Here is a 21,922-nt window from a genome sequence, read left to right as displayed (position 1 = left end):
ATATATATATATATATATATATATATATATATATATATATATATATATATATATATATATAATATATATATATATATATATATATATATATATATATATATATATATATATATATATATATATATATATATATATATATATATATATATATATATATATATATATATATATATATATATATATAAACTAAATACATGAGATGATTAATCAGAGGTATGTAATCTTTTTAAACAATTAAAAAATTCATTATTAGGGAAATATTTACAACTACAGTACGAGTACAATGTTTTGTTATAAAGGAAAAAATATTCTATTTGCAACATTTAATATAACAAAACTAATAGTTATATATTATAAAATCAGTCTTATTTATATTTCGTTAACATTTATTTTACAATGTGGTGCCTCAATTGTGTATATTTAGCAAACAAATTGGGATAATCGAAAAAAAAAAAAACTCTTAACCCCTAAACAAAGTTCGTTATTAATTTTAATCTAGATTTGGCAATAATTTAAGTGATATTTTATCTCATAATGGCATAAAAGTATAAGGCACGGTTTTATAATATAACTATTTTATGTAGAAGGACGTATAACACAGCTAAAGTGTCTTTACTATCTAATAATTTTTTTTTTGCGAGAAAAATCACCTATATTTGGCACTTTATGTTCATAAATAAGTAAAAAAAAAATGGTCGGCGGCTGAATAGTTTTTTTTTCAAGCAAAACCAATTTATTAATTATTGATTGATATGTTTTTAATAATTGTTGTTTATTTTTATGTTAAATTAAAAGAGGCGACAAAAATAAAACGAAAATGTTTAATTATTAGATTTTTTATTTAAATTCGAAATGTAACAATAAAACATTTCTGTAAATATAAAATCGTATTTCGTCATGGATGGATTTCCGAGAATTTTTTTTTTTATTAATTTATTGAATTAATTAATATTTTGTTTGTGTATAATCAAAATAATGGTTTAAAAAATCAGTCAAAAACATAGGATTTCCAACAGAACATGTTACAAATACTAAGTAAAAATCATAAAAATAAAAGTAAGTAAGCTTACTAACTTAAAAATAAAATTATTAAAACTTTGGTATCTGTATTAAAACCGATTATTTTTTGAGTAGAAAAGCTATAATGATATTATAGAAAAAAAAATTACACAATTAATGATTTATATACAGTAATTGAAGCGGGACTATGTATAAATTATATAATAATAAAAATAATAAAAAAAAAAAAAACTTATAATTTATTGTCAATTCGCTATCCGAGTATTATTTTTTATTTACATTATGCCAAGATGTTGCGAAAAAATTGAAATACCCAAAAATTTTACAAAATCGCTTATAAATGTGATAGTTTACTGTATATTCGCCACAAAACATAATTATCAGTTCTTTTCGGGTAATTATCGATTAAAAAAGAAAATGGTACATAAAAAATATATTACTTCACTTTCGTATTGATCTCAGATCGGATTTCAAGAGAATTAAATCCACTGAAATTAGAATTTAAAATTTATATATTTAATTTTCATAGTCATCAATCAATTTAGCAAGGCAAAGTTTTCTTTCAATTTATTACAAAATCTTAGTAATAAATCTTATAGTTTTTGAAAACAAATCAAATTTAAAGTTTTCAACGGTATAATAATATGATAGGTTCAATATAATTTATGAGAATAAAGAACTAAATAGTCTAAAAGCCTGTGAATTAAAATTGACAAAATCGAATTTATGATAAAAATATAATTTTGAAATATCAGCATTAAATAATTTGAAACAGTTTTTTTTTTTTAGAAAATATCAATTTAAAAATTAAACAAATTGGACGAAAACTTCGCCTTGCATTATATTAAAAATTATATTTATTACAATTATTATGATATAACAATTAGATGCATTCCCAACGTTTACAAAGAACATCAATTGAAAACAAACAGCGGCTATAGCCGACGGGGCAAATTCAAAATTTCCCAATAAATTGTATTACAATTCAACATTCGTATTTCGAATATAAATTCGAATATTAAAAACTTAATTAGAAAGAGATCCTTCGTCGGAATCGTATTTTAGAGGAAAATTAATTATAATAAAAAAATTTAATTATCATCTAATAATAATAATGGGGGCTATATTGACATTATATGTATTAATGTTTATAATACTATATAATGTGCTATTTATCAAAGACTTACCGATCAATACTTCGACACGTTCACGTACAATATAGCCCTAACTCCTAAAATGATTTCTCCTCACAACTGGACAATGAAAAATGTCGTAAACATTCATATAATGTCGGCATTTGGACGTTAACTTGGCCTATTTTAATGATAAGTCAGTCGAACCATCATTGCATCATTGCACCAACATACACACAACCCGAATAATTTATTTGACTATTGGGCTCAACATCCGACGCACTCAACATTTAAGGCGACTCACACACGAGTTCGCAAGAACAAAGTTTTTCTTGCACGAAAATAAAACCTCAACACTTTAACACCGTTGCTGTTACGTCTCCTCTCTTAGTACCGTCTTTATTAAATTCTTTTACACTATTTGCTATCTAATCGTTCACACTTGCACTTCAGTTTATCACATTCAATGAATTTTAAATCTATCTACAATTTTAACTAGTTCAAATATGTACATATGCACATGTTTTGTTGTTTAAACAACGTGCGTTTCACTTCTTTTGTTGTACGACTCGTCAATCGTCACGTTCTGTTTCTTTTCTTTCCTAATCGTGCCGTACTGTGGCACGTCGGACGTCAAATTCTGGACTGTGAGAATTTGACTCGAATTGCTGTTTTGGGGGGTGCTCGAGGATATCGGGCTTCCGTATTGGTTGCCGTATTTGTGGCGCGATGGGTCTTTCAGTATTGATTGTGGCTGCTTCACCGGTGCTGGTGTTTGCGGCAGTTGGGGGTGCTGGAACAGAATTATTAGTTACAATAAAAGTGTCGTTTATAGATTCACGAGTTCTGTCTCTGATCAACAAGCTCTCTTTTGGTTAAATCAAATAAGCATTCGTCGTCCTCATTAAACTACATATTTGATGTTTATTCGATTGTACCAAAAGTTAGAGTATTGATGATTAGTTAATGTTAAACTTATGCGTTGTACCAGAGAGAGACTTTGTACAAAAGTCGATTGTTTGGGTACCTCTGTCCCATTCGTGTTACAACCGTGAAGCAGTTGTGTTTGCATGGCTGTGTTTCGGTTTGAAGGGTGGGATATGGCGTGAATTTACTGGGTACAGAGGAATAACACCTGAGTCCTCAGGAATGGCAACGTATGGGGGGTATCATGGCGAAACAGTATACTCTGTTGTGTCCACGGTACTGCTCATGTCTATAGGCGACGGTTACCACTTTCCATCAGGTGGGCCGTCAGCTTGTTTGCCATTCTAAGTTGTATAAAAAAAAAATTAAATTCCAAACTGAGACTTTACCTTGTCGGCAATAAAAATTACGTATGTAAGTACTATTTAATTGTAATGGCGACGCTTTAAGTCCCGATAGTGAATTTAAAATATCGATGACTAACTTTTGCTTGCAACTTCGTCTGGATTTTGGAAATTTTACCAAATTAGTGGATGAATTTTCAAAATTTCTTTTTTATTATTCACATCATTATCATTAGCCGTTAGCTGTCAATTGCTGAACTCTTCAAATAGCACTAAAATCTAACTACAGTTACCAACATGCCTGCCAAGCGTGGCAACTAGTGGCAAACCCCTCAGTAGGAGGAGGCTTATGTTCAGCAGTGGACAGTTAATAGTTGATGACACTCTGTAATTTCACTGCTATAACTCTCCCTTCCGATCAAATGTTCCATCTTACCTGCGCGCAATTACCCTGATGAAGTACCGTCACGTCTGGCGGTGGAACGGCCATCTTATCAAGTCTTTGCCTCCTCAGTGTGCCGCCGGATGACTGTCTGTCTAGAGCTAAGGAAAATTTAAAATAATAATTAATTAGATATAAAAATAAAAATTCACAGAAATACCAGTATTAATTAGCGTGGTTGCCTGTCGGAATTAAGATCTATGCATTTCTATTAATCCAAAATTATGATGCATTTTTTTTTATACAACTTAGAATGGCAAACAAGCTGACGTCCCACCTGATGGAAAGTGGTAACCGTCGCCTATAGACATGAGCAGTACCATGGACATAACAGAGTATACTGTTTCGCCCATGATACCCCCCCTTGCGATGCCATTCCTGAGGACTCAGGTGTTATTCCTCTGTACCCAGTAAATTCACGCCATATCCCACCCTTCAAACCGAAACACACCATTTGTATGGAAAGTTTCAAAAGTTTAAGCATGATTAAAAACAATTAAATATCTTTTTCAAATAAATCCAACAAATTTTCATATGTATTAAAGAAGTAAATATTGTTTGTCAGTGAGTATATCAAGCGTATTTTCATTTAGCAATTTTTTTATACATCATTTTAGTTTTTAGAGAAAAAGTAATTGGAATTTGGACAAGCCTAGATGTTAAGAAACATTTAATAGCATTTTTAAACGAAATTTCGGTACCCGTTCACGAGTATGATGGACGGATGTCTATTTCAAAGTGAAATAAAACCATTTTAACTCACCATCAAGCCCGTACGAGAGAGGGGGACTGGCGACGTGTGAAGGTGACCCGCCCGGGACCCCCCCATTCATGAGATGGGGTTTAGGCACCGGCTGGGGCCCATACTGTTGGGGTGGGGTGGGAGTGCGACCCGTCTGCTATATTAAATTAATTTGTTAGTTGATACATTGTGAATGTACTTTAAATATTGACAGCAATAAATGGTAATAAAAAAACTATTAAAAAATGCTTAAATCTAAGTGTACTTGAATAAAAACATTTCTTTATTTCATTCTTTCTTTCTTCGTCTTTCTTTTATTCTTTCTTTCTAAAAAATTTTCAAATTGTCAAAAATATCAATGATGTTGACAAATGTCACACACAATACAGTGACCCTGGAATGGGTGCCTGGTTTCGATGGGGGTTATAAATAGAAATATTTGAGAAAATTAGTGCAAAAGCAACTAAATATTTTTTTAATATTTTTTTATTAATAATCTCTAAAGTGTAAATAAAAATAAAATAAAAAGAATTCTAGAAATATTATAGTTAATAAAAAATGAGATAGATTTCTGCGCTATGGAATGGTTTTATTTATTTTTCAATTATCGGCATTAAGCCCTTTAAAAGGCACATAATTAAAAAATACAAATATTTTATTTTGTTTTTACTTTTAAGATCCTTCAATAATTAATCATCTTAATTATTTTTTACTTCATTTTTAATTATTGTGAATATTTTTAATTTCTTTTATTGCTTTCTAATTTTATCTCATATATAATTAAGGTTAAAATAGTCATAACTGAAGATTTTTTAATTCAATACTAAATTATTCGAATTAGATTCGCTTTTAATATGTAATACAAAACACTTATTTAATAATTAAATAGCTTTATATATAGTAACCATTTTGAAAAAAAATTCTTAAATTTAAATATATTTTAAATACTTACTTGTTGGTGCAAATATTCAGATATGAGAGGTGGGTACGATAGGTATCTGTCTGATGCCATATTGTAGTAGGACCCATCCAGTGGGGGCATGGGGCTCGGAGCTGGTGCGTAGTTTTGTTTACCTGAAGCAATACATTTTGATTTATAATACAACACTTAAATTTTTTACACTGTACACATGGCTGTGTTTCGGTTTGAAGGGTGGGATATGGCGTGAATTTACAGGGTACAGAGGAATAACACCTGAGTCCTCAGGAATGGCAACGCATGGGATGTATCATGGGCGAAACAGTATACTCTGTTGTGTCTACTCATGTCTATAGGCGACGGTTACCACTTTCCATCAGGTGGGCCGTCAGCTTGTTTGCCATTCTAAGTTGTATAAAAAAATATATATCACTAAGGTGGTAAATATGCATACGGCCCACCTGATTATAAGCGGTTACCATAGCCTATGAATGCTGCAATACCAGAGGCATTACACGCATGGTATACCTTCCCTTCCAGTGGAAACAGAAATCTAAACAAAGATTTCTGTTTTGCACTCACCACTTCCTACTATTGTTGCCCACTCACCAATTCCTATGCCCAGTATTGGGTTGACTGGAAGGGATCTCCTTTAGAGATAAGTTCACATTTGCTTATATTGTTACTATTTTTTTATTATACCTGTATATTTTAGTACAATAAATAATATTTATATAAAAATTTGACGTTATTTATTGTTTGAACGCCCTTAAACACTACTGCAGTGTAGTGCTAAAATTCTCGGATTCCATTCGCGGCGGATTAATCTAATTCGACTATTTTTGGAAACAATTTTTTCACTAAATTGGGTCGGATCTCGGTGTCTGATTCTCAGAACACGCTGTATCCTAATTGGAGAAGAAGCCGTGACTGTGTGCCACTTTAGGGGCGACCTCTTTAGGAAGTTCATTACACTGGCTGAGCGTTCGCGGAAGCCCCCTCTTTTGATTAGTTTCCGTTGTTTATTTTTAGAGTCGCTAACAAATAAAATACATTGCAGCCTGTTTCAATGTAAATTAAAGTAAAGAGAATCGAGTTTTGTTCATATTATCCTAGAAACAATTGTGGCAACCCTATCCGACAGATGCGAATAGAATAGAATAAAATAGTGTATTTGCTTTGAATAGGCGGTAACAAAAGTATTTTTAAAAATGTATATTTCTACATATTTACGTGACGTAATATATAAATATTTATATTAGAAAGAACAGTTCCAAATTCAAAATTTAAAAACCGTTCTGTTCTGCGAAATTTTCAATCCAATCACTTGCAACACTGAAAAAAGAGAGCTTTATTTTGGTAAAAAATAAATTGCCACCTAAATATCAAAATGGTTGACTAGATTTTGATACGTTTTTTACACTTGATGCTGTATCGTTATAATGGATATGTGTTAAAAAATGTTTTTCTGTAAATATATTAATAGACTATAGTACCTATAAGTTCTTAGTTTATTTATTCATCTATTTAAATATACTTTTTCTTTGACATTCATTTTGTATCTGTATTATCTGATTACATGGATATATATATATATATATATATATATATATCCATGTATTTGCATGTGTTTGTATATTTACCTTTATAGTTGTTAATTTATAAATAAGTTAAATATGTTGTTCTTATAATATGTTTGTTCACCATACACACATCTGTCTAGGTCAAATCTTGCAAGATGAATTAGAAAAAGAACCTTCCAGTCGATTTTGTGGTGTAATTTTGTATACATTTTTAGTAATTTTTACAATACAATATGCAGTACTCAATATTGTAATATATTTTCAAAATGGCCGTTGAAGATTAGGTAACGATTTTTTTGTTGTATAAATTATATTGTGTTTATACTTGTTTGTTTGTGTTTATACTTGTTTGTTTGTGTATTTATTTATTTAAATTGTGATGTGTTTATGTTTTGATCATGCTGTGTACGCATATTTTTGGAGGATTCGCTTGGACAAAACATTATTGTACTATATAAATTAATATAACATTGTTAATTCTTTGTAATGTGTACTTATTAAAATAAAATAAAATTAAATTAATACATTAAATTTGCATTTCTACAATTTTGAAGCAAACAGATGCCAAAAAGTTCTGTCACATGTTGTGGCCTTTATTATATTAAATGTATGTTTAAAACAAATAAATATTTTATTTTATTTTATTTTATTACAAATTACTTACCAGCACTCCTTCCCAACGTATTGTGACCACTGATATCTTTATGTCTGTGAGGGTGTGGCAGTGTTCTCGCGTGATCACCTTCGTACACCGCGTAGTTGGGCGGGGGATAGTCCAGGGGAGGGGGGATGACTAGACCCTGCTCGTCCATTAGGTACGCGTCCGTCTGCTGTTGAAGGAATGTCAATGAAAATTATTAATATTCTTCACTAGCTGTTTCCCGTGGCCTTGCTCTATGAAATGAGTACATAAAGTCACCTGCGTTGAGTTAGGATCTAACCTTTACACGGGTAAGTTATACTCTAACTTAACAGGGGGAAAGGGATTGTTAGTAAAGGGACTTAATTGCCCTATTGCTAGCAATATACTCTATCAGATCGACTTCCACGTGGCTCTTTTTAGAAACCATCGTGATTAATTCTTGTTCAATGTGTCACGATGGGCTAAATGACCTAGTTTCATCCTCACCTATCATCTCTCACTGGTAGCCTGCCAGTGTATACCGATATCACAGACAGTGTTACCACTCCTTTATCATCCATAAAAGCAATTATTATTATCAATTAAAAAAAAAAACAGTAATAGCAGTATTACCTGACTCAACATATGCCTGTTAGGCATCGACGGAACCTCAGGAATGGGCGGTGGCTGCCGATCATCCCCATCGTCCTGGGAGTATGTCTCCGACTTCTCCGACACTGAACTCAAGGTCTCCCCAGTCATTGTATCGTTGTAGGACGATGGCGCGTACATTTCTATGGTGGCCGATTTTGAAGACTGGCCGGCTTGTTCTGTATAGAATGATTATATTAAATATAGAGGTAAACAGAAATATCTTGGTATGATCATGCCATGTGTAGGAATAAAAGCCATGGTTTAAAGAAAAGTATTGAGAATGAAAGCGGATAGATGTTAAGGGAGGGGATGTGTTTCATATAAACACATCCCCTCCCTTAACATCTATCCTCTTTCATTCTCAATACTTTTTAAAGAAAGTGTTAAATATAAAGATTAACATCCATGTTAAGGGAGGGGATGTGTTTATATGGTTTAAAGAAAGTATTAAATATGAAAGCGGATGGATGTTAAGGGAGGGGATGTGTTTATATGGTTAAAAGAAAGTGTTAAATATGAAAGTGGATGGATGTTAAGGAAGGGGATGTGTTTATAAAATATACTGGTTCTTCTTTTATATATTATTATTTATATTAATTGTATGTAAAAATGCCGTATGTTGACTTCAAGTAATATTTTTGTTCTAAATTAATTTGTTTAGCAACTTTCTTTTGTTTTTTATAAAAAAATACAATTGTCAATGTATGTTAAAAGTTTCATTTTGAACAGGATGGAAAGTGGATGGGCTGTGTGAAAGATGATATGCATAAAAGATTAGTGATCTATTCATATAAACTCATTGTAAACTAGCATTTTTAACTTAACTATTTTTCTAATATACATACATCCCATATTTAGCTAACGGCCAGTATTCAACAACTATAAAGTACGGCAAAGAATAAAAGATTAAAAATTATTAAAAAAAAAAAATGCAAATAAAAAAAAATCTCACCTTTCAATCGACGGGAGCGTCTCTTTAATATAAAACAAGCGATAAAGGCGGCATTCAACAAAACAAGTAAAGCACCACTGCATGTGACGTACAGAGTCACAGACTTGGACATGTCTCCCGTCTCCACGAACTCTGTTGGGACTACATTCAGTTCACCTACTTCCGACGAAGCTAATAAAAGAAAAAAGAAAGAAGAAATAAAATTAGCAAATAATAATAACAAAAAGTTATGAATAGGAAATAATTTTGTGGATAAAATATAATTTAATTGTCACTTAAATAAATTATATTTAAATATAAAATATAATTTACTTTCTTATAAAAATTGAAGAATAAATAAATATATATTTCTCAATATTTAATGGAATAATATACAAAATTATTAATGTTATTACTTTAATTATTTTTGTTATATTTTTATTTGTTAATTGAATTACCATTATGATAAAAATAAAACATATAATATAAATAAACTTATTGGATTTTAAGACTAAATAAATAAAGTACAGAAATAAACGAAAAGATTGCTATATTAGTATATATATATATATATATATATATATATATATATATATATATATATATTATATTATATTATATATATAATATAAATATTTTTTATGTTTTAAGAATAAATAAATAAAGTGCATACATATAATAATGCAATACATATGTCAGTTTACAAAAAAATACTGCGCTATTAAATTCAAGGCAAAGAGAGTTAAAATCATGATTAATTTAAAGAAAGACAATCCGATTTATAAATGAATAAGTTTTTCTTTTCATCCACAAAATTATTTAAAAAAAAAGCACCTCCAAAATCTATCTACATACATGTCAACAGTAACACGAGTTTAACACTATTAGTAATCCAACCTCTTATCCGTTTATTCGTCCTCCTGTGTAGACAGAATCCGATCAGCAATACATTCAACAGTATCAGTGCTGTTCCAACAATGGTTCCCGTGATGATGAACACCCCAGGAACGTTATAGGAGTTATACTCCTCAGAGCTCGACTGTACTGATGATGGGATCATGTCTGTTGCAGCGTGGAATGATTTGGAAATCATGTTTAGATAATACATATATTAAAAAATATTATATTTCGTAATATATTTAAGAGATGAATTCAAGAATTTTCTTACAGAAGACTATGTTTAAAAATAATTAAACAATTTCAAATAATGTTATAATATATTACTATATATTATAACATAATTTATAACACACCAGTTAATTTATAGTATGTATACATTGAATGTTAATTTTCAAAAATAATTAAATATATTTTAATATTAGTATAATCATATAAATTAAATAAATTATAATTTAAAAAGTACAATAAATGTTAATTATTAAATACTACATATATAAATATGTTACTAAACATTGTGCAATTGTTTTATATTTTACTAAATTTCAATTATAAGTTACTAATTAACTTTATTGTAAGATTGTTAATTTAATAATTAGAGCATGTTTCGAATAATTTATGTTTGTATACTTTATTGTATACAAAAATTACATTGTTATAATATATATTAAATGAAGATGTACAACAGGCGAGCTTAACTCTGTAAGAGTTCTCTACCAGCAATCCCTGAGTGGAAAGGAGCATTAATTACCAGTGATCGTTTAGTGGGTAATAGGCTTTGTTCAATAAGTGTGTTTTTAATAATAGTTTTAAACTTATTAAAAGGTAGATCCAAAATTTTCTTCGGTATCTTGCTATAACATTTAATGCACATTCTTATAAAAGACGTATTAACTTTTTCTAATCGCATTAAATTTCGACTCATCATCATACCAGCCTTTAACTGTCCACTGCTGAACATAAGCCCCCCTCTAGTGGGTTTTCCCAGTAGTTGTCACGTTTGGCAGGCGGATTGGTAGCCGCAGTTAGGGTTTGGAGATGTTTTAAGAGCCCCTATCTAAGTCGCCTTTTACGACACCCAAGGGAAAGGGCCTATTCTATGCCGGGACTACACAATAAAAGTTAGTGGGGGGGGGGAAGGGATTGTTAGCAATGGAGTTTGATAGTCCCATTGCTAGCATACTGCTAGCAATGGGACTATCAAACTCTATTAGGTGACCTCCACGTGTTTCCACCTGGAAACCATCGTGAACAATTCTTGTTGATTCGTCACGAGGGCCTAACTGACTTGCTTCATCCTCACCGATCATCCTTCACTGATGCCCCGCTGTTGTATACCGATAGCCCGGGGTTACCATTTCATTATCATACATTAAAAAAATAAAAGAAAGATAGTGCGAATGCTTTTAAAATAAAAAAAAAAAAACTGGCTTTATCTTTATACTTAGCATATAAAAGCTATATACTAAGTATAAAAATATTAGATATTGCCCGAAAGCAAAAGCTTCCATTATTTGGCAGTCAGATAAAAACATACGCTGTCTGCATTACGTTATTTGTAAATAAAGATTCCTGTAACGTTCGCATTAAATTCAGTACCGTATTGCCATTAAGAAAACGTATCTTTTCGTTTGCTGTTAATAACCAAATTGTATTTTAATACACCTAACAAATAATATTGTTGTGATAGATTCATTAATGTATCTCTAACAACCTAACGTATTACATATACATATATATGTACCTAATTATATATGAACACATGAACTGTAACGATAAGCGACCAGTTTTGTTTCATATAAATAATAATAAGACTTGAATATTATATTCAAAATTATTCCGTCGACTTTATACAATGAAATAATGATATGAAATTATTTTTGGTTATTCGATATTGAAAATGAAATTTGTTTATTAATTTTGCATTTTGAATTATAATACGTTTCATTTCTTAGAACAATGCTTCAGTTATTTCAAATAACTTCACATATGCAATGTGAAGTTATTTGAAATAACTGTATATGAAATAGAAGTAGAGAGTTAATAATTTTAAAATCATTAATGAATTTTAATTTAAATATATGAAATGTATAATTATAATTGAGAACTGTTTAGATACGTATATGTTTTTTTTTTATGAAGAATTGTTTGTATTAAATTTAATATTTAATAAAATTCTATTGATTTTTTCTTATGCAACTTAGAATGGCAAACAAGCTGACGGCCCACTTGATGGAAAGTGGTAACCGTCGCCTATAGACATGAGCAGTAGCATGCACATAACAGAGTATACTGTTTCGCCCATGATAGCCCCCATGCGTTGCCATTCCTGAGGACTCAGGTGTTATTCCTCTGTACCCTGTAAATTCACGCCATATTCCACCCTTTAAACCGAAACACAGTTATGCAAACACAACTGCTTCACGGTAGAAACACGAATGGGACAGAGGTGCCCAAGCAATCGACTTTTGTACAAAGCCTCCCTCTGGTAAATTATCTTGAATTATAAGTTAATTTTAATATTTATATAAACTATACGACATGGAGATTTTATAAAGAGCATACTAGAAGGAAAAATAGAAGGCAAAAGAAGAAGAGGAAGACCGAGAAATAACTGCATGGGGCAGATAAAGGAAACACTAGGTGTCATATCGTATAGGGAGGTCAAGGATATAGTCTGGGATAGAGCTGGCTGGAAGAAGATGCATGAATTAGTTGCACCGACAAGAGGAAACACTTAAATAAGAAGAAGATATGCTATGTTGACAATAATTTTCAAAATTTTAACGTTTAAAAACAAAATTAGTTATAAAATAAATGATAAATAGAAAATTAAGATAAATGTTTAATATTTTAAAATTTTATCCATTTATTTATGTATGTGTATATTTATTTAATATATTATGTGTATGTTTATATTAGTCTAATTATATGTTTATATTATATGGATATATCAAGTATTGTTTTATTTTTCCTCTATTCAATAATGCATCGCCTTTTTATTTCTATGTTCGCCCAATGGTCGACTGGTAGAGAACACCGTCCGGTATTAAGTCCGTCAAATGTACATACAATTTTACTGTGCATTAAAGTTTAAATAAATAAATAAATAATAAGATAAACATATAGTATATCAGTAAAGTACTTTGGAATAAACCAATTTAATTGGTTCACTCAAAATTAATAGAAATCCGAGACAATTGTCTTAGAATAGTTGAAATAAATCCATTAACAAAATATACAATTGTCGATACAAATAAATAAGAAATACAATCTTTAAAATAATTAAATGTGATAACAATGCTTTTTGGAATCAGAAGTAATTGAATGGTAGTCCAGAGTAGCAACTTGAAACTTCTGTTTCATACAAATTCTATGGGTTTTATAAGGATCGTTGAAATCATTTTTATTTTATTCATTTATACATTACTGTACATATTGATAGTATATAAAAATATGACAGAGGTAAGTAAACGTACAACGGCGAGATTAACTCTTTTAGAGTTATTTTTACTTATGTATTTTTTTTTATACAATTTAGAATGGTAAACAAGCTGACGGCCCACCTGATGGAAAGTGATAACCGTCGCCTATAGACATGAGCAGTACCATGGACATAACAGAGTATACTGTTTCGCCCATGATAGCCCCCATGCGTTGCCATTCCGGAGGATTCAAATGTTATTCCTCTGTACCCTGTAAATTCACGCCATATCTCACCGTTCAAACCGAAACGCAGCCATGCAAAAACAACTGCTTCACGGTTGAAACACGAATGGGACAGAGGTACCCAAGCAATCGACTTTTGTACAAAGTCTCCCTCTGGTACCTGCTTTGCTTGCTATTTTGTATATGTGAATTTAGTATTAGAAAACCTAATAAAATAGACTATCTGTAGATGGCGAATCAAGACAAAACATACATCGGACTTGAAGTTAGTATTTTAGGAAGACATACTGTTAGAAAACGTACAGACAAAATAAAAAAAAAGGTTTCTTCTTCGTATAAATTTTTCTCAAAAAACTTCCAAGTACAAATGTACAATGTACTCGTGTTTATCATTTATAAATTATATTTTATTTCTTCTTTTATTATTATTTACTTTATTTTATTTTTTTATATTACGAAAATATATGAAGTCAATATTACAAATAATTACATTACATATACTATACAGTTAATTGTCCTCCGCTGAACGTAGTCTCACCCACAAAGGGGTGAAGGGGGGGGGGGGGGTGTCAGTAGTAACCATGGTTAGCAGGCAGATAGGCAATTGCAGTTCCCTTAGTCACCTCTTCCGACACCCACGGGAAAAAAAGTAGCTCATGTTCTACATATATCGGGACCATATGGCAAATACACGATGGTGTAAAAGGACATTTTCAAAAATTTGTATGTTTGTTCCAACATCACACCGAAATCATTGTACCAAATTGAAATGCGGTTTCCACAGTTGTATTCCTAAATGTCTAGCTTAAAGATATGTGTATTTTACATATTGATACACCTATTTCATTGGTTTCCTACTTCTTAAATCTAAACATATGGAATAGCAAGCAATCAGCTAATTATTAGTATATTTATTTATTTATAACTATTTCCCAAAGAGGGTTGACGTCAGACAGGTGGTCGGTCGTAAAACTAAAAACCAAATCTTTTTGTAATATGGATAAAATCATATTACGCCGACCCCAAATGATTGGGATAAGGGTAGGAAGATGATGATTTATTTATTACTAAGTGAACATTACGGTCTCCCAATACGCACACCCAGGAAGTATCAGTACAGTAACACATATGTATAATTAAAAGAAATAATATTAATTATATTTAAATCATATAACAATAAAATAATCTTAAATCTCTGAACACAAACACTCTGTGGTCATCCGACGAAACTCCAGCAAGATGGAGGCAAACACGTCCAATTGTGGACACCGGCTCAAAACATCATTGAGTAGTTGCATTGAGCAAGAGATTTTTGTCTCATTCTATTTACTGAGTCATCATCACCATTTCAGCCATTATCATGTCCACTGCTGGACATAAGCCTCCCCCATAGACTGCCATAAAGAACGGTCCTGAGCCACCTGCATCCACTAACTCCCTGCAACGCATTTCAGGTCGTCACTCCATATATATATATATATTTAAATGTATATATTTATATATTTAAACCTATATACTTACTAAGAGTTGTAGCCTTCGTATCGTCCGGCCGATATTTGCTTTGTCCGATCTTGTTTATGGCCATTACAGAGAACACGTAGTCCGTATTCCTCTCCAGTCCACCAATTGTGTATGTCGTGGCATTTTTCGGTAATACATCTTCATATTTATACGATTCGTCGTAAATTTTCCTAAAAAGATATCAGGCATATGTATGGGAACAGTCAAATATAACAGGTTGAAAAAAACCGGCTATTTTATTGAAACTGTGATAACCGTTCCTGTCTCATAACCGAATAATAACGGTTAAAAATAACAGCTAGTTACTGTTCCATTAAAACTGTGATAAATGTTCCAATTCTAGAACGATCACATAACTAAACACGGACAGGAGAATAGAATAGAATAGAATAGAAATCATTTATTCAAATAAACTTACATTGAAGCACTTTTGAAAAGTCATTACATTTTTTTTAATTTACCGCTCGTTCGGAAAGCTGTCTCATCACAAGAAGAACGAGCAAGAAACTTGCGTGATGCTCTTTTAAATAATTTTATTATTATTTTACATTTTTAAGTTTAATTGTGTGAATACAAACCACCAATTAGCACTAATTCAATTAAATACTCAAAAAGAAAAAAAAATTGAATACATAACCAACTGGTTAAACAATTAATAAGAGGAAATCAGTCATAGTGATTAGAGCAGACCAGTCCCTACAAGCAGCACCCGTTCACGAGTATGACGGATGAGCCAGCCATCACTGTGCTCGACCATATTTTAGGGAGCCCAATGACCCGGCCCACCACGCCGCCACAAGTCTGGACATTTTAGTGAGCATGACTACTCAAAACACTAGACCACGTCAAAGCTACTCACAATTGCCATCTGATAGTTATAGTATTCACATTTTACATAAGAATGCATGCGGCAATTAATACAAAAAACCGCTACGCTTTCATATTTCTAAAATTAATCAATTAAATCAAGAAAGCAATGAGAAAATAAAATTATAACGTTGTATGCTAATAAACTAATTATTTACTTGATATGTTGTCATCTATGAATTCGTCTATCCTGTAATAGGCTTTCTTACATAAAAATTGTTTAATATAAGATTTGAATTGCCTCTCTGTCAGATTTAATGCAGATTCCGGCAGTTTATTATAAAATCTTATGCAATTACTATAGAATGAATTACTGATTTTGTGCAGACGGCATTTAGGTAAAATAAGCTTATTTATATTGCGTAAGTTTCTACTTGTACAGTCTTTGAGTTTTTTAAAACTCGCTAAGTTCTTCCGTGTATACATAATATTTTCATAAATGTATTGTGAAGTAACTGTGAGGATATTTGAGTCTTTAAAGCACTGACGTAATGACTCTCTTGAACCCATACCATAAATAGAACGTATGGCTCTCTTTTGTAAAACAAATATAGTATTTATATCGGCTGCTTTACCCCACAGCAGTATGCCATAAGACATTATGCTATGGAAATAACTAAAATATACAAGTTTAGCCGTCGCCACGTCTGTTAATTGCCTAATTCTTCTAATTGCATATGCAGCAGAACTGAGTCTACTGGCCAATTTTGAAATATGGGGCCCCCATTGTAATTTCGAGTCCACTGTTATACCTAAAAAAACTGTATCATTAACAAAATTTACTATTTCGTCATTAAGCAATAACTGTGTATTTATTAGAGAGAAGGGATAGTCTATATTATACACATTGTAAGGTCGACCTCCCTGTGGTTTACCCTGGAAACCATCGTGTTAAATTCCAAGTGAATTCATCACGATGGGCTAACTGAGCTGTTTTCATCGTCACCTCACTGGTGCCCCGCCAGCGTATACCGATAGCGCAGGCGGGGTTACCATTTCATTATCACCTATTAAAAAAAATACACTCAAGTTATGGAATGAGCTCCCTGCCGAGGTTATTCCAAGAGACTACAACATTGGGTTCTTCAAAAGGGGGGTAAGTTTAGAGTTAAGAGGTTTCTTCAAGGTCGGCATCGCAAGCCTCACCTATCCCTCACTGATATCCCACCAGCATATACCATTCCATGATCATCCACAAAGAACTTAAGTCTCCCATACAAATCAAGCTAATATTGGATGCTCAAAATTTTTGTCATTTTGACACTTATTTCTTTGGGAATAACGTTCAAAGTGACTAATAGAAGTAAGTAAAGTAAGTAGTCTGTAAAATGGTTTTGAATTCAGCTTGTATATACATATTGTTCTCTACAACTTGGAATTTCGTACAAGCCGACGACCCAATTGATTGAAGTTGGTAACAGTCGCCTATAAACAATAGCACCATGGACAGCACAGTATATACTGTGACGCCCATATTACGCTTCAAGCGTTGAATATTATTCTGAACTGTAAATTAATTTATCTAATCTCCAATCGCAAAAGCAGTTAATTAAACAAGCGAAAAGTAAATAATGATAAATGACTAAATACAATCAAAGTTTTTCTATTTTCACAACTTTGCACGAACTATTAAAGTTTAAATTAGATTGGAAGATATCTGTTGAGTTTATAGTGAAGTTTTTAAACAATAGAAGCATGCTCACAGTTATTTATCACGTGGCGTCTGATTAGTTTTTTTGTATTTCATAAACTGAAGTGACAGCTAACGTTAAAACTCAAAGAAACTTCAACAGTTATATTTTAATTTTTTTTCTTATATTGGAAATTATATATATATATATATATATATATTTAATAGGATTTTATCACAAGGGACGATAGTTTAAAACCTATGATTTTTTATTGAGAAATTTCATATAATTATTAGTAATGCGGACTACTACTGCTAGCAATACACTCTGTCAGGTCGACCTCCACGTGGTCCTCCCTGGAAACTATCGTGCTGAATTCCAGGCTTATTCATCACGATGGGCTAACTGACATGCCTTTTCATTCTCACCTATCATCCCTCACTGGAGCCCTGCCAGCGTATACCGTTAGCGCAGGCGGTGTTATCATTGCATTATCGTTCATTAAAAAAAAATATGGTATACCATACCTGTATCGTATTCTATACCAAGAAGGTAAACCCCCATCGAATCCAGGCACCCATTCTAGAGTCACTGTGTTGTGTGTGACATTCGTCACCATCATTGATATTACTTGATCTGTAACAATTTGGAAATATTTTTATAAAGAAAGAAAGAAAGAAACCTCTGTTAAATCCTACTACCTCTCCCTTTACTACTATTTTCTTGTGTTCTCTCTTCGTTTTCCCTCGTCATTCTCTCCTTTCGTATGTGTGCTATTAAATATGTGTATGTTTATGTATATATTTGATTGTGTATATATATGTATATATGTGTATGTATGAGGGTGTGTATGTATGAGTGTGTGTATGTATGTGTATATATGATAATATTTATATAATATTGCGCCACCTACCCTTTGTCTTTTTCTCAATGTCCTCTACCCAAATGTTGTCTGGAAGAGATTGCTTAGCGATAAGGCCGCCTTTTGTATCACTTCTCATTAATATTTACTGTATTTGTTATTTTTCTTTTTACTTGGTGCAATAAAGTGTAAAATAAATAAATAAACAAAGGAAACACGATTTTTTTTCAAGTTACATTTAATAATTTTTGAATAGTCATTTCTTCCATTACCTATTATTAATGGAACGTATTCTATAATTCTTATATCACTATTTCGTGTCTCTATTGCGACTCAACCCCATAATATGTATGGGATTTTAATATATATATATATATATATATATAACTTAATATATAAAAATCCCGTGTCACGTTGTTTGTTCACGTCAATCTCCGAAACAACTGAATCGATATAAATGAAATTTTGCAATATGTTTGCTCCAAATTTACGAGACAGGATGGTTTTTATTCCGACAAGAGAAAAAATGATCCGGTAGGTGGCGGTATGGGGCAATACAATATTTGCCAGCTCAGTTTAATCTAAATATGATCAGATATAATTATGGACATATAAATATACGAGTAGATATGGATCATCATCATTCCAGCCTTTAACTGTCCAATGCTGAACATAGACTTCCCCCTATATGGACAGTTTTTCCAGTAGTTGCCACGTTTGGCAAGCAGGTTGGCAACAGCAGTTAGGCTTTTATCGATGTTTAAAGAGAGATGCTGCTGCCCATCCCTCGACCAAAATATTCTTTAGTCGCTTCTTTCGACACTCACAGGAAAGGAAGGGATAGTATTCAATGCCGGGACCACACGGCAAATAGATACATAATATATATATATATATATATATATATATATATATATATATAATATATACAATAATACTATATTCACAGAAGTACTCCCTCAGTTTTACTCTCACATAGCTGTCGGTTATATGAATATAGATACAGTCATAGGAATAGATCAGTGTTTTTCAAAGTGTGGATCGCGACCCCCTAGGGGACCCCCAAGTTTATACAAGAAAGTCGCGGAAGGTTGCGAAGCTATAAAAAAAAAAACAGTTTCGCAACGTAATCGATGTCTATTGTAGATACTTTATTATGTTTATATTTATTTTATTGTATTTAACCGAAACTTTTTAAAATAAAAATATATGTATTTGATATTTGTAATATAATACAGGTTAGACACTGCAGAGGGTAGGGTGTACCAAAACAATTTTACATATTAAGGGGGTCGCGGTATGAAACAGTTTGAAAAACACTGGAACAGACAAAAATATACTTGCAGGTAAACACTTTAACGTAGATGTAAATATAGATATAGATAAAGACACAGATACTAAGAGATAGAGATAGAGAGAGAGACGATACAGAACCAGAAATAGTTATAGAAGATTTAAAAACTATATTTCTTACCTGGAGCACTGGTGATGTCTAATTTCACAGAGGTAGTGCTGAAGCCCAAGTCGTTTCTGGCCCCACACTCGAAAGACCCATAGTCCGACGATGTCACATCGTTCACAAGCAACACAGAGGCGTAGGTTATAGCGTCAATTTTATGGAATTCAGCAAAATATTTCGTCGACGTATTCACTGGTAATTTAGCTCCGTTTTTAGACCAAGTGAAGTTAGGTGCTGGGGCTGCTTTGCATCTGAAATAAGGAAATGGATAAAGGTTGATATCTAAACATAGATAGGCAGATTAAAATAAAGGACGATGTGGTGGGCCGACTTTAAGCTCACTATAATATGCTTGAGCACAATGCTGCGTCATACTCGTGAACGGGTACTTATAGTAGGGATTGGGCTGTTCAAGAATATTGTGATTGATTGTAGCTTAGTAGCTTTTTGTTATTATTCTTTTTATCAATACGAAGTTTGTGCTAGTCTTTTTGTCCATTCATAATTTTTTGTTGTAAACTTAACTTGTATTTGAAAAGAAGCAACAGCTGTGTTTCTTGTCTGTTCATCTCAGCTGGAATTGTATTCCGAACTAGGCGATAGTTTCATAAAAAAATGATTATTCAAAAATTAAAGTTATTAACTTTACTTGAATAAATTTTTATTATAAAAAAGATGTTATTAGGTTTATAACCTATTTGTTTTGGGTTTTGTTCGTTACTTTGTATGCGTGGATTTTATTAAAAAGAAAAATTAAATAAATAGATCACTTCTAGATTCTATCAAAATAAAATATATACTAGATTTTAAGAACCTTTAGTACAATACAATTGTGAAAACCATATCCAGTTTGGTGCAGTAGTTTTTGCTTGATACACAATTTAATAGATTATACTATCATAAGGTGATCTGGTGAGCCCCATGCTTGTTAATCCACTATGCACATTATAAAAAAAATAGATTGACAGACAAAATTTCTAAAAATTATCATTTTGGTTTCTTTTGCTTTGAATGTAGACGTCTCATATTAATGTTTAATAAACATCTTGTAGCTACAATTTTGTAAGATTAGCAATTTAAAAAAAACTTACAACTGGTATAGATATTTCTTAAAGAATTTACACAGTTATAGTTACAACTTAGTAAACTTTAAACACACTTACTTGCAAGTCAGTCTTCCCACTTGTCCAACATTGGACGCAGATTTCACTAGACTGGGAGACGAGTCCATTTCAGGCTTGAACTTGACTACCAGCATGACATCTTGTTTGGCCTTATTTCCTATACCATTGTCGACGACACAACTGTAATCACCAACGTCGTCTCTTGTCGCTTTCAATATTTGCAGGTGACTGGTAAAATTTTTAGGGTCAAAAGTGACGTGTTTCGAATCGAGCATCTGACCTTTTCTTTCCCATTTGATGTGTTCCGATGTTAGTGGATTACCTGAAATTGTATTGCAATCAATACTTGATACTTCTAAATTAGTAAATAATATAAATTTTAATTTTGTTGGTTTGTTTTTATTATATACTATATATTTTAAATTCTGTAATCTGATATTGCTTAGTAGTTTGTATTTACACATATTCATTATTTATCTAGTTAAACATTTTGAAAAAAAGCAACAGCTGAGTTTCTTGCCCGTTCTTCTTGGCTGAAATTGCATTCCGAATGGGCGGTAATGAAAAAATGACTA

At 31.7% G+C, this 21,922-nt stretch overlaps 1 protein-coding gene across 3 annotated transcripts in view; it reads right to left on the bottom strand.

The window, feature by feature from the left end:
- Positions 1-235: 235 nt before the first annotated feature.
- Positions 236-21,922, bottom strand: part of LOC113510906 (nephrin) — a 328,760-nt gene continuing 307,073 nt past the window's right edge. The window contains exons 19-29 of one of the 3 annotated variants that reach the window (XM_052891906.1): positions 21,387-21,669; positions 20,239-20,474; positions 18,430-18,538; positions 15,405-15,574; positions 10,215-10,379; positions 8,366-8,562; positions 7,775-7,940; positions 5,561-5,682; positions 4,630-4,765; positions 3,861-3,967; positions 236-2,946 (exon numbers count right to left, since the gene is read on the bottom strand). In XM_052891906.1, coding sequence (XP_052747866.1) covers positions 2,686-2,946; positions 3,861-3,967; positions 4,630-4,765; positions 5,561-5,682; positions 7,775-7,940; positions 8,366-8,562; positions 10,215-10,379; positions 15,405-15,574; positions 18,430-18,538; positions 20,239-20,474; positions 21,387-21,669 — 1,952 coding nt within the window. In that variant the 3' untranslated portion in view covers positions 236-2,685. Of the gene's footprint in view, positions 2,947-3,860; positions 3,968-4,629; positions 4,766-5,560; positions 5,683-7,774; positions 7,941-8,365; positions 8,563-9,338; positions 9,510-10,214; positions 10,380-15,404; positions 15,575-18,429; positions 18,539-20,238; positions 20,475-21,386; positions 21,670-21,922 lie in introns of all 3 variants that reach the window. The other 2 variants (XM_052891905.1, XM_052891904.1) reach the window with 2 other exon arrangements.

The sequence above is a fragment of the Galleria mellonella genome, unplaced genomic scaffold (assembly GCF_026898425.1).
Source record: "Galleria mellonella isolate WM207_F2 unplaced genomic scaffold, CSIRO_AGI_GalMel_v1 utg146, whole genome shotgun sequence".
NCBI classification, from domain to species: Eukaryota; Metazoa; Arthropoda; class Insecta; order Lepidoptera; family Pyralidae; genus Galleria; species Galleria mellonella.
The sequence above is the reverse complement of the archived record's forward strand: the minus strand, read 5'-3'. Positions and strand labels throughout refer to the sequence as shown.